Source organism: Pararge aegeria, chromosome 9 (genome assembly GCF_905163445.1).
Source record: "Pararge aegeria chromosome 9, ilParAegt1.1, whole genome shotgun sequence".
Taxonomy (NCBI): Eukaryota; Metazoa; Arthropoda; class Insecta; order Lepidoptera; family Nymphalidae; genus Pararge; species Pararge aegeria.
The window spans coordinates 4,305,095-4,317,363 of NC_053188.1; the positions used below are offsets into that span (position 1 = coordinate 4,305,095).

At 35.8% G+C, this 12,269-nt stretch overlaps 1 protein-coding gene across 3 annotated transcripts in view; it reads right to left on the reverse strand.

Annotated features, from left to right (window-relative positions):
* LOC120626263 (tyrosine kinase receptor Cad96Ca) overlaps positions 1 to 12,269 on the reverse strand; it is a 105,417-nt gene that overhangs the window by 48,086 nt on the left and 45,062 nt on the right. For all 3 annotated transcript variants that reach the window (XM_039893699.1, XM_039893696.1, XM_039893697.1), the window contains exon 2: positions 1,285 to 1,582. In XM_039893699.1, the coding sequence (XP_039749633.1) occupies positions 1,285 to 1,336 (52 nt within the window). In that variant the 5' untranslated portion in view covers positions 1,337 to 1,582. The remainder of the gene's footprint in view (positions 1 to 1,284; positions 1,583 to 12,269) is intronic.

Below are 12,269 nucleotides of genomic sequence, written 5' to 3' on the forward strand. Positions count from 1 at the left end.
TCCCCGGACGAGCTCTTACACAAAAAGCTTCTACTACTTGGTCATAAGAACAATGAATAACATTCATTTAGTTGGTTCGTCCATAAAATGACGCCGATGTAAAATTAATTTACATAAAAAAATACACTAGGTATGACCTTAATATCAGCATTTATAAGCATCGATATAAAGAAGTCGTTGCTTAACGGGACGTCTTTGTCGGCAAGGTGGTAACTAGGCGCGGCCGAAGTCTCAAGTCTTTAATTCACTCATGAATTAGTTAGAAGAACGATAATAACTATTTTATATCGGATAAAACATTCTCCATCATAAACCGAGCACTCTAGAATTCACGCAAAAACTGGACCCTTGTGTACGTTTAAATCGGCAATAGTTATTCCGTTACATTACTACCTTTTTTGTAAGCATAACTCGCGCCAGTATTCAATCGGGATATCTCAAAGTTTCTATTAAAACCACTCTGCTTTTAATCCTGTTTATTTCTGTTGCCTTGGTATTGAAAAGCGAAGAATATCGCATGGCAGAATACCTACTTGCCAACTTGTGTTCCTTTCCCACATACGTATACAATACAGTTGAATGAAAGGAAAAGCACACATTGAATTTATACACGAACCCGTTTGCCCTCTCGCATAAATGTCCCATATGTTCACGAGTGCGAGCGGGATAGCAATAAGGATCATAGAAAAACTGTCTATCAATGTGTAGGTGAACTGGACTCTGGAAGCGTGTGCCACATACGGATTGCAAACTAGACCTGCTGCAAACCTCTTACGTCCTAGTACTTTCTAAGAACATCTAATGCTTGGTGGGATTCTAATACATGTAAGGTGTTTCTAATTAAAGAGTTCTTCTATCTAACATTTTATATTGTGACTTTATGAATTTTTTGTGCCAGGAGATTATTTAATTTAAAAATTTTAGAATTACAATTTTCTAATCTAAATTTTAGGTTCATGAAACGAACTCCAAATAGTCCTAACGAGTTCACTGAAATGAAAAATAGAAAACGGTCATATTTAATAAGAAATAATTAAATTAAAATTAAAATATTCAAAAATAACGTGAAAAAATAATACTTATCTAAGTGGCTACACTTATGATTACTAGCTATGCCCCGTGGTTTCATCCGCGTTATCAGAGGGGTTGTAGTGTATAGAACTATAATATAAACGCCATCATAAAACGAAATATGTAAATTTAATAAATAAGCAAAATACCTAATTCATAACGGCCTGCCAGGAACACATTATTTAGACGGTCGTATTATATAATGATACTCACCGAATGCAATGCATCCTGATACGATGCCAATAATATGTATTATCATATTCATTTTCACTGAACCGTTGTGTTGGTGATATGCCGCGGCCCGCGTCGCTTCATTTGTTCCCCGTGTAACCACATCACAGACACATGTACACCTATTGTTTGAGCACACACAGTACACCAGTGGTCTAACTGTTGTTTTTACACACAATAGCTAATGGAATGTGGCGATGTGCATCTTTACTACAACTTATATGAATATGAAACAGTTTGTTCACTGGCACGCTCACTGCACTATCCCAATAAGGTTGATCTGAAACAAATGAAATAAAAAATTAATTATTTCTAAATATTAAAAATAAACGAGCTGTGTTGATCTAGTGGTCAGTATTAAGTGCGGATTATGAAGTGCTGGATGCGATTTCCGGTCGGTTAAATAGTGAAAATTAGTTATATTAGCATCATCAAGCTATAAACAATAAATTGAACTTAATAAAATACTAAAATATTAAGACCGATTAGATTCGGTTGGTAACTGCTTGTTACAAATAATTGCTGCAATTTGGAGAGGAGTTGATTTAATACCGTGACGCATTAATAGGCAATAGTATTGATGGATACTTGGCATTTCAATACAGTTGAAATATTAAATCGCCTTGTAGGTAATTCGATATAATTTTACCGCTGCGTGGCCGCGATAGTTATTCATTACTGAGTGGAAATCAATACTTTATATAGAATATTATATTTAGGAAAGTACGTTTGATGGTTTATCCTTCATTCACGCAGCAACGGAGCAACTGTTAATGTTATGTGGTTTTGAATACAAAATACTACATTCATAATTTCTCATAGTGTACCTACGTTGCCCCGGATTTTTAACCTGGACTGCGATTTAAGAAATTATTGTGTAACATTACCAAAATCTCTTTTTGACAACGAGGAGGTTCCGGGTCAATCCCTGGCAGGGGCTATTTGGGAAATTATAATTTCTAAAATTCCTCTGTTCTTATCTCTTAGGCCGTGGCTAAGAAGTTTTTTTTTATTTATCAACTTAATAAAACAGTTGATGACAACTAGGTAACTCACCTCGTCTCTATCCACACAGGGTTTATGTGACAAGGTATAGTGATACTATTTTTTTTTATTTATTTGTTATCACAACCCTACTAGTAGTCGGTACACAACATAGCAAGTTTATGTTTACAACTTGTACATAGATGACATACCAGATCCTTACCCCAAGCAACATTCTCACTGATAAAGTTATTTTAGACGAAAATTCTTTAAGGTTGCCTTAACATATTTGGAGATGTTATTAGTGTTTTTAATCTAATGTTTTTAGTTACTACCTTACCTACAAAAATGTGTGGCAAAGCGATTTAACGTTCAGGTAGGATGTCGCGTTTAAACCGTTTAGGGGTAAGGCTTATAACTGACATACCCCTAACATGTCATCTTGGGCTGAATCATCTCCCAACATCATGAGATTTCCATCAAATGGCTAACTTGTTGTAGAGTAAAAAAAACAAACACCATGCAAACTCTAATCCATTCGAAGTGAAAATTGCCGACAAGCCTAATTCAATATTTTTAGACTTGAAAAGCAATTATAAGTTTTTGTCCGTTTCAAGTGGACATATTTTATGATTACAAGGGATTTAACTTGAAAAGATAATCAACTAAGAAATGCTTGTTGTAACTTGTTATTCAGAACACTAAGTAGGTACAGTTAAGTAATAAAGTTCAGGATAAGTGTATTTTACAAACATAGAAGTGACATTTCTAACATTTTTTTTTTTAAACAGATTTTAAAAAGAAGATAAACATTATCTACTTTTTAAAATCTGGGTTGACTTATTTACTTAAAGTTGTATTTAAATATCATCAGCCTATCTCAGTCCACTGCTGGACTAAGGCCTCTTCATTTGCACACCATCTCGGTCTATTGGTGGTTAGCTGCATCCAGTTCTTCCCTACTGCCTTACTTATTTAAATATGTGTTATACAAATTCAATTACCTACTGTTGAATAAGGTCTATTATGAATTGATCTTCTCAGTGCTAAGTTAGCTTGCAAATCCTTTAGCTATGTCAATAACTTTGATTTTGTAACGGATTTTATAGTTTAGGAGCCCGCTTGAAAGCGCCAAGTATATTCAAGTTTTCAAGCGAGATATCTGCTCGAGTTTTACGTATTTATTGCAACAATCAAAATTATTTTCGACCAGCAGTCCGAAGTAACTTATACGCTTATATAATTGTGAGCGTATAGTATTGATTATACAATTGTAGGTTGGGGAAAATGTAATTAACATTTATCTACAGTATATTTATATGCCATTTGGTTGAATGAATTTTTGCCATTTTTAAGATAAAGTTCAAAAAAATTCAAAATCCATTTATTTCAAGTAGGCGTCATAGAAGCACTTTTGAAACGTCAAGTCTGTCTGTTTGTAGTGACTCTACCATCGGTTTGGATGGCAGATTCTACTGAAAAGAAGCCGGCAAGAAACTCAGCAGTTGCTTTTTCCGTAAGCGCTATATGGCGGATGCATACACCTCACTGTCAAACTCTCTAAATTTTTGCTGAATTGATGTGTCGTTTTTCACAAAGAACAATGAAAACGATGACACTAGATTTTAATGTGTTAATACAGTTAAATTAAGAGATTTGCACACAAAATTAGCACAATTTAGCGAAATTACATCATCATAATCTTCAAGTCTGGGGTCTGAGAAGGATTTAGCCCGTAGTCCACTACACTGGTCAAATTTAGAAAGGAAGGTTTGTGAACCCTTTAAACAAGAGCATATTGGAGAACTTCTGGAAGGAGGCTTGAATCACGTCTACTTACCACACTACCCATAAAAACGTGAACTAGCGTTCTGAAACAATGTTGCTTAGAAAACGATTAGGGGTATTAAATAAACAGTTATTTAATACCCCTAATCGATTCCACTCCTAACACGTTGACCCTTTCCTATCTTAGACTGCATCATCACTTGCAGTCAAGGGCGCAAATGTAGTGTAGTGAAAAAAAAGAACTCTCAGACGAGCAGGTTTGTACATTTGTGCAAGTTTTCCTTTATAGTTAACGAAAAACATCCCTAGCTCCAAAAAGTAAGAGGTGCGTCTAGGGATAAAACTCAGTTGCTCCAAAAGCCTGACCGAGCCCGTACCACACTATCTCGCTGACGCGACGCGACTTTAGCAGCAAGTTAATTTCTTTATCAACTTTTATCAATATCAAAGAAAGTATTGCTAAGACTGAGATCGCTAATTAAAAGATTTCACAAATTGAATAGTATCGTTCCATCGGTACAATGAACGAAATAACAACTCCGGTATGATCCACTTGACCACGACCATTAGAGCGTGCCGGCTTTCTCTACGGACGAACTAAATAGATTAAACTTATGGCCATATTTCGGCGAGAAAAAGTATTTTCGTTGAACTGTACGTACGTACGTTGGAGGGGAAATCTTCTTTATATCCGATTCTCTGCGGGAGCTTTTGTGTTATGTGGAATTTCTACCCAGTTTCTACTGTTCACTGGTCCGTAGTCAACTAGAGTATGCTTGCCAAATATGGAATCCTGCGTATCACATTTATATCAATAAATTAGAAAGTATTCAAAAGAAATTTATTAGATTCCTTAAGCACAAATTTCACCTTCCTAAAACTTCCTACGAAATATCATGTTCGGATTTACACCTTGTACCCCTTCATACACGTAGAAACATTGCCGACGTTTGTCTCTTACTTAACATTGTTAGAGGGTCAATAGATAGTCCGGAATTACTTACTAAGTTAGATTTATTTGTACCCTCGCGATTACCTAGGCATAAAAAGATTCTGCACGTACCCTTAACTAAAACTAAGAATAGATTTAATTACTTTATAATCCGTGTCTCTCGCCTTCTTAATTCTGTTTATAATGACCCCGAAATTGACTTATTTTATGGTAATATGAATAGTGTACGCCGCAACTTAGTAGATAAACTGTTGCATGCTAGGTAAACTTAACACTTTGTTTTAGTTTGCTGCGTTTTTGCTGGGTTCTATCAGGTACCCTTGTTTATATAAGACTTATCTGTGGAAACCTGTTATTCGTTTTAAGTCAATCAATCTGTTAACTAGTTAGTATGTACAACTGTTGGTTTTCCAATTAAAGAAAAAATAAAAAATAAAATAAATAATCCTCATATAAAACGTCGTCTCTCTTTAGAGGAAGGCAGCTTCTACTGAGAAAACCAGACAAGAAACTCAGCAGTTGCTCTTTTCTAACCAACGTTTTGCAATTTAACAATCATTTTTGTGTGTGAGCTAACAGCTTCAAAGCATTCTAGTCATTAAGTATATACTAAAATGATTGATGTTGACGGCCGATTGGCGCAGTGGGCAGCGATGCTGCTTTCTGAGATCAAGGCCGTGGGTTCGATTCCCACATAAGATGGAAAATGTTTCTGTGATGAACATTAATGTTTTTCAGTGTTGGGTGTTTATCTATATATTATAAGTATTTATGAATATTATTCATAAAATTATTCATCAGTCATCTTAGTACCCAAAATACACTTACTTTGGGGCTAGATGGCGATGTGCGTTTGTCGTCGTAGTATATTTATTTGTTTTATATTTTTAATTTATAAAATTATAGTCACCTCGCTATAATAAATAACACATTATTCAAATTTATACGCGCTGGAAGGTACAAAATTAGCTTCGGTACCATGTTAAAAAAGGGTCAACTCAAATTTAAAAATCTTTTGCAGACAATAAGCATTTGTGTCCGTGAACTATGATACTTCTTATGACCAAATATTGTAATGGAGAACCACAACTATGATAACTATTTACAACATATATTCTCAAAGAGCACCAGAGACCTTTAATTAAACCAGTGTCCTTTTAAGAGCGATTAACCGCAACATAGAAAGACACTAGAACGCCGGGGAAACTAGCGTATTTCTCATCTTGAAATGAAATATAATATTCCTGTTTGTGTCTGTGGCCTTTGTGAAAGCGTCATGCATTTGTGTGTTATAAAATAGAAATTCAAAATAAGAAGCAACTTCTTGACTTCGTTCCATTGTTTTGCATTAGATTTCTTTATATATGGTGGGAATTTAGAAAACACATACAAAACCTTGTGTTAAGTATACCGAATTTAGAACAACTAATTAAAGTACTGCTTCACTGAGTTGAAGTTTATTTGTATTCCACACAATTATTACATATAATTGGCACACCTGTTACAGGTTAGCCCGCTACCATCTTAGACTGCATCGTCACTTACTCGGTGAGATTGCAGTCAAGGTACAAGTAAGCCCTTGACTGCAATCTCACCGAGTAAGTGACGATGCAGTCTAAGATGGTAGCGGGCTAACCTGTAAGAGGTGTGCCAATTATATTGAATCCATACCCCTCGTTGTATCGGAATGCTAATTAACTTATACCATTCTTTGTAACTAGCCACGGCCGAAGCCAAACCAGATATAAAACAAGAAGTCAGCAAGTTTGACTGTGCATCTATAGGTTTGGTTTGGAGTCTGGGTTAAGCCAAAATTAATAGCAATTGGGTATTTCAGTGAAGAAACTCCAGTTCCTAGGGAGGAAATTGAGGATCTTATAGACATATACCGTATAACAAGTCTTATACAAGTAAGCCCTTGACTGCAATCTCACCGAGTAAGTGACGATGCAGTCTAAGATGGTAGCGGGCTAACCTGTAAGAGGTGTGCCAATTATATTGAATCCATACCCCTCGTTGTATCGGAATGCTAATTAACTTATACCATTCTTTGTAACTAGCCACGGCCGAAGCCAAACCAGATATAAAACAAGAAGTCAGCAAGTTTGACTGTGCATCTATAGGTTTGGTTTGGAGTCTGGGTTAAGCCAAAATTAATAGCAATTGGGTATTTCAGTGAAGAAACTCCAGTTCCTAGGGAGGAAATTGAGGATCTTATAGACATATACCGTATAACAAGTCTTATACAAGTAAGCCCTTGACTGCAATCTCACCGAGTAAGTGACGATGCAGTCTAAGATGGTAGCGGGCTAACCTGTAAGAGGTGTGCCAATTATATTGAATCCATACCCCTCGTTGTATCGGAATGCTAATTAACTTATACCATTCTTTGTAACTAGCCACGGCCGAAGCCAAACCAGATATAAAACAAGAAGTCAGCAAGTTTGACTGTGCATCTATAGGTTTGGTTTGGAGTCTGGGTTAAGCCCAAATTAATAGCAATTGGGTATTTCAGTGAAGAAACTCCAGTTCCTAGGGAGGAAATTGAGGATCTTATAGACATATACCGTATAACAAGTCTTATACTAAAACTTTTCAAGCGTTGGTCTAGATGGAACGAATGATAGATAGGTGCGTAGAAACACTGGTTGGATGTACCATCAAACAAAAACTACATATCAAACAACAACTGCATTTACAATTGTAATTTGTTTTTGCGTCGACAACAATTAACTACTCAGATAATGAATGAAAAGATTAATTCCAATCATAGATTGCGTGACAAGTCTGAAGTAATTGGTTATTCTACGAGAAGTTACAAATCAACATAGTCGGAATACGTAATTAAATTACAAAAAAACCCGTGGCTTCCGTGCGAGTTTGCACTTCTCGACAGAGGTAATGGTTTTCGTGATTTTCGAAAGCATAACATGACAGTAAATGTACCGCTTTAAAGCTGGAAGCAGACCTATTGATTACGATTATGATACTACTTTGTGATTTTATGACGTATATTTTGATATGCAGACATACGTTTCACAGTTGTCGCTAGGGCTGACGCATACGTCATAGTGGAATTCGATATCGAATTTCGAAAACGATTAAAATGTTAATGATATTTAGTGATTATGTCTAAAACATTAAAAATATCGACAAGACACACACTTTATTTAAACACTTTGTATATTATGAAAATAAAGCTTAATTTGCTATGCCTACTCCGCAAAAAGCAGAAGAATCCGAATGGTTTAATTTATACTATCTTCAATCTTTATACTTCACACTAAACAGAACTTCGGCAATGTAACCTCTATGTTTAGCTCCAAAACCGGAGCATCCTCAGGAGATGTTGACTTTACAATGAAACCTAATTGTTAAGTCAACATCTCCTGTATTCCGCAAAGTAACGCCTGCTTCTATCCAATATTTAAATACATTGCAACTGAGTTGGTACTCCCTTATGTTTGGTGAGTGTCCGTTAACTTTGTGACGCAACAACAATCAACATTACGTGACCCTTTTTTGTATGATTTCGCATTTCGCAATGATTGAAAACGGGTAATGAGCTCTACACGGATATGCGACAAGATGTTATAGCAATATACACGTCATAATAATTATCACCAGATTTTTTTATATCCCACTGCTGGGTCCCTGTATGGTGTGCGTCTTTTCTCATAAGATTTACTCTGTTTTACTTCACGGGTTGGCGTGCTTGATTAGTTTAATTATTTATCAAGCCCACAGCATGAATCGATAAATTTTTAAAACCAATGAAAATTAATGTCTTAATAAGACCTAATTGAGATTTTTTTATTTTTATTCATCAGAAGTTAGCCCTTGACTGCAGTCTCATTTGATAGTAAGTGATGATGCAGTCTAAGATAATCGCGGGCTAATCTTTTAGGGAGTATGGTAGTCGTACCCCTAATCGGTTTTTACACGACATCGCACCGGAACACTAGACCGCTTAGCGACACGTCTTTGTCGGTAGGGTGGTAACTAGCCACGGCCCAGAGGACCAGACCAGAGAAAATTTGGAAATTATAAATTCCCAAATTGTCCTTGCCGGGCTCTCCTCCTTAATCCACATCGCTCACCGTTGAATGAATGATTATGAATGACTGAAGATCGAACAAAAAGTTTCACAATTTATATAACCCCTATCCCTATCCCTATCCCTACTTATACTGTAAATGTCAATGTAAGTTTGTTTGTTACGCTTTCACGCAAAAACTACTTAACCGATCCTAATGAAACTTTGTTCACATATTCACATATTAGAAGTGCTAACAAGTAATATAGGATACTTCTTATCCCGACATTAAGCTCGGTTCCTTTGGGAGATAAGATGAAAGTGTTTGACGATTTTTTCACCATAACTCCGACAAATTATAACCGATTTAAATAATTATTTTTGTACTATAGAGGTTAGAATATGTGTTTTTGTCCAAACTGTGTTTGGAAATAGAGAACAGAACTCCTCAGCAGACAGCAGCAAACCCCTCATTTAAGACAGCGATACTGAATACTTTAATTTTTTTTAGAACTGTAATACTATTTCAATTACATAGGGTAATGTTTTGTTATCCAAATCCATGTTTAAGCGATCGAGGATGCTCTCGTAATTTGTCAGTCGGTCTGCTGACCCTAAAAATTAAATTGACTCGTCAGTGTATAAAGCGCTGACAATAATGGATTCACGGATTCGTTCCGCAATATATCGCTAATTCAGGTTTTAAAGGCACATATGGGGCCTCTCGATCTGAATAACATTAGTTTTTTTGGCGTTGTTCTGTAGAGGTTATATTTTTGTAATATTTTTTATTAAGACTCACACCAAGTATTATTTTAGCTACTAATTTAATGTGGCAGTAACAAGCAGTTAAAGCATTTAATAATTATTATCAAAATATCTAATATCATGTTATTAATATAAAGACTAAAAGTTTAAAAATCCCCGACTTATACTTATACTTACCCCCGACTATAACGTAGGTACACACAGGTAGAAATTCTACTAGTCAAGCCCTTTCATATGTCTTATAAATTTTAAAATTGAATTTGATACTCTTTCATTTTATACCCAGAGGGAGATGTATAAACAACGTAATTCACTAATTTGTCGTGGCAGCCATTTTGGATTTAATTTTTTTCATAGTGTTCTACTAGCCAAGCCTTATTATTTGATAACATACCGTAATCCGCCATTATGTGGGGTTATTATTTTCAACAAATTCACGTTTCAAACAAAAAAAATCGAAATCGGTGCATCCGTTTGGGAAATACGATGCCAAAGACACACTCACACACCCTACACATACACTCACAGAGACACGAATGCACACAGACACACGAATGCACACAGACACACACACATACACGTTACTTATAACACCCAGCCTTTTTTATGTCTGGGTAGTAGTTACGTAGTAGTATTCTATTCGGAGTAAAGTTTAATATAAAAAACAAAAGCTATCAGATACGGTTTTTTACTATTCATTAATTTAAAGAAAATTTTTCCCATGTGGCTACGTCATCGCATAATATATGATTTTCCTTCGTTCTTCTTCGACGTTCGTATTCAGAACGCAAGCTAGAAATTCCTTGCTTCACTTTAATACGTCACGTTCACGAAACCTGCATCCCTGAGAGTTCTACATAAAGTTCTCAAAGATGTGTGGAGTCCACCAATCCGCACTGGGCCAGCGTAGTGGACTGCGGCCTTAACCCCTTCTCATTGTGGGAGGAGACCCGTGCTCTGTAGTGGGCCGTTCGTTGGTGCTAAATCTTAATAATTATGAGAGGTAAACTTTTAACATGCAGGTCTGGTTTGCAATTAACATTAAGTACAATAAATATTTCCTATTATGATAAGGTCGAAATAATTTGTATTACGCAATTATATTAAACTATTAAGATAAGGCGTAAAGCTATGAGGCGAAGGGAGTATATTTATTGGCTCTCATTTATATTCAGCCAGTGAGACTAAGCCCCCGAAGCGAAATACGGTGAAGGCATTACGCAGACCTATGAGAGTCCTGCACGTTTCCAGCGAAGTTACGAATCACTTCACTGAAAGCTTTAGCCAAGTAGGATCATTAACCAGAACTCGATAATATGATAATGAGCACTAATCGACATTCCAGACAGTGGAAAACGGAAAAAGTCACGATACGCACCCATTAAATTTGGTTTCTAAGAACAAATGCATTAAAATAAAGTAACAGTATACGTAATAGGTTCATAAATCACAATTTGGCAAAGAAAAACAACCCTATTCCATCAGGAGGCGAAAAACAGACGAATCAACAAAACAACGTTATGCAAAGCAGGCCTATTTTTGCCAAGGAACAAAGGGGTGGAAATAATGGTATTCATACCTATAATTTAAATTAAGACTACAGCCTTGTAAGTTTATAAAAATATCATCTTTAATATTATGTTCAGCATTATTCCCTAATCTCTCAGCTTTAATGTTTTCTTGTTTGCAAAGCTTGTCAATGGATTGATTTGAAATTTTCATAAATATGCGGAAGCGTTTTATATGATTTTTATTCCGCAAGTCTCATATATTTGCTTAAAGTGTTGTAATATGGAAAATATTGTGAAATATCGAAAACTGAATCATAAATATGCTCGTCGGAAATTTGTGCACAAGTGGAAATAATATCCAAATAATATATGTGCAATAATAAACGGGTTTAAACTTCACCAATAACCTTTTACCGTGCTTTAGCAGGTGGACACGTTAATTATATCCCCTGTCAGCTTGGCAGAAATAAGAAGGCGGTAGTTCTTCCCCGTATAATTTCTGTCACTAAAAACTCAACTACAATTAACTCAACTATGTCTGCCTCACAGGAGGTGCCTTTAGGTGACATTTTTATCAATTTCTTCAAGCCCTTAGGTCAAATCTCTAGCAAAACTTTATTTTAACTCCCTAGTGACAGTCTGCCAAGCACTCCATTTGAGTGCTGCTATTTATAATCTTGAAATAAATCCTTATCGGGCTAAACGCGAATTGCTGTCACCTTGTAAACGTGCACGATTGGGTGTTTAGTTCCCAGTTATTCAACTTTGCTCCCTAGTGAACCCGATTTTGCCCCCCGAAATTGGCTGGTTCACTTACAGGCAGTTATATAAATGAAAACACCCACATTCTAAACTTGTTACTAAATATGATATGAAAAGTTAGTATCGAATCTAGAGTGATTGGAATTCGATCATGCATAAATTCAAT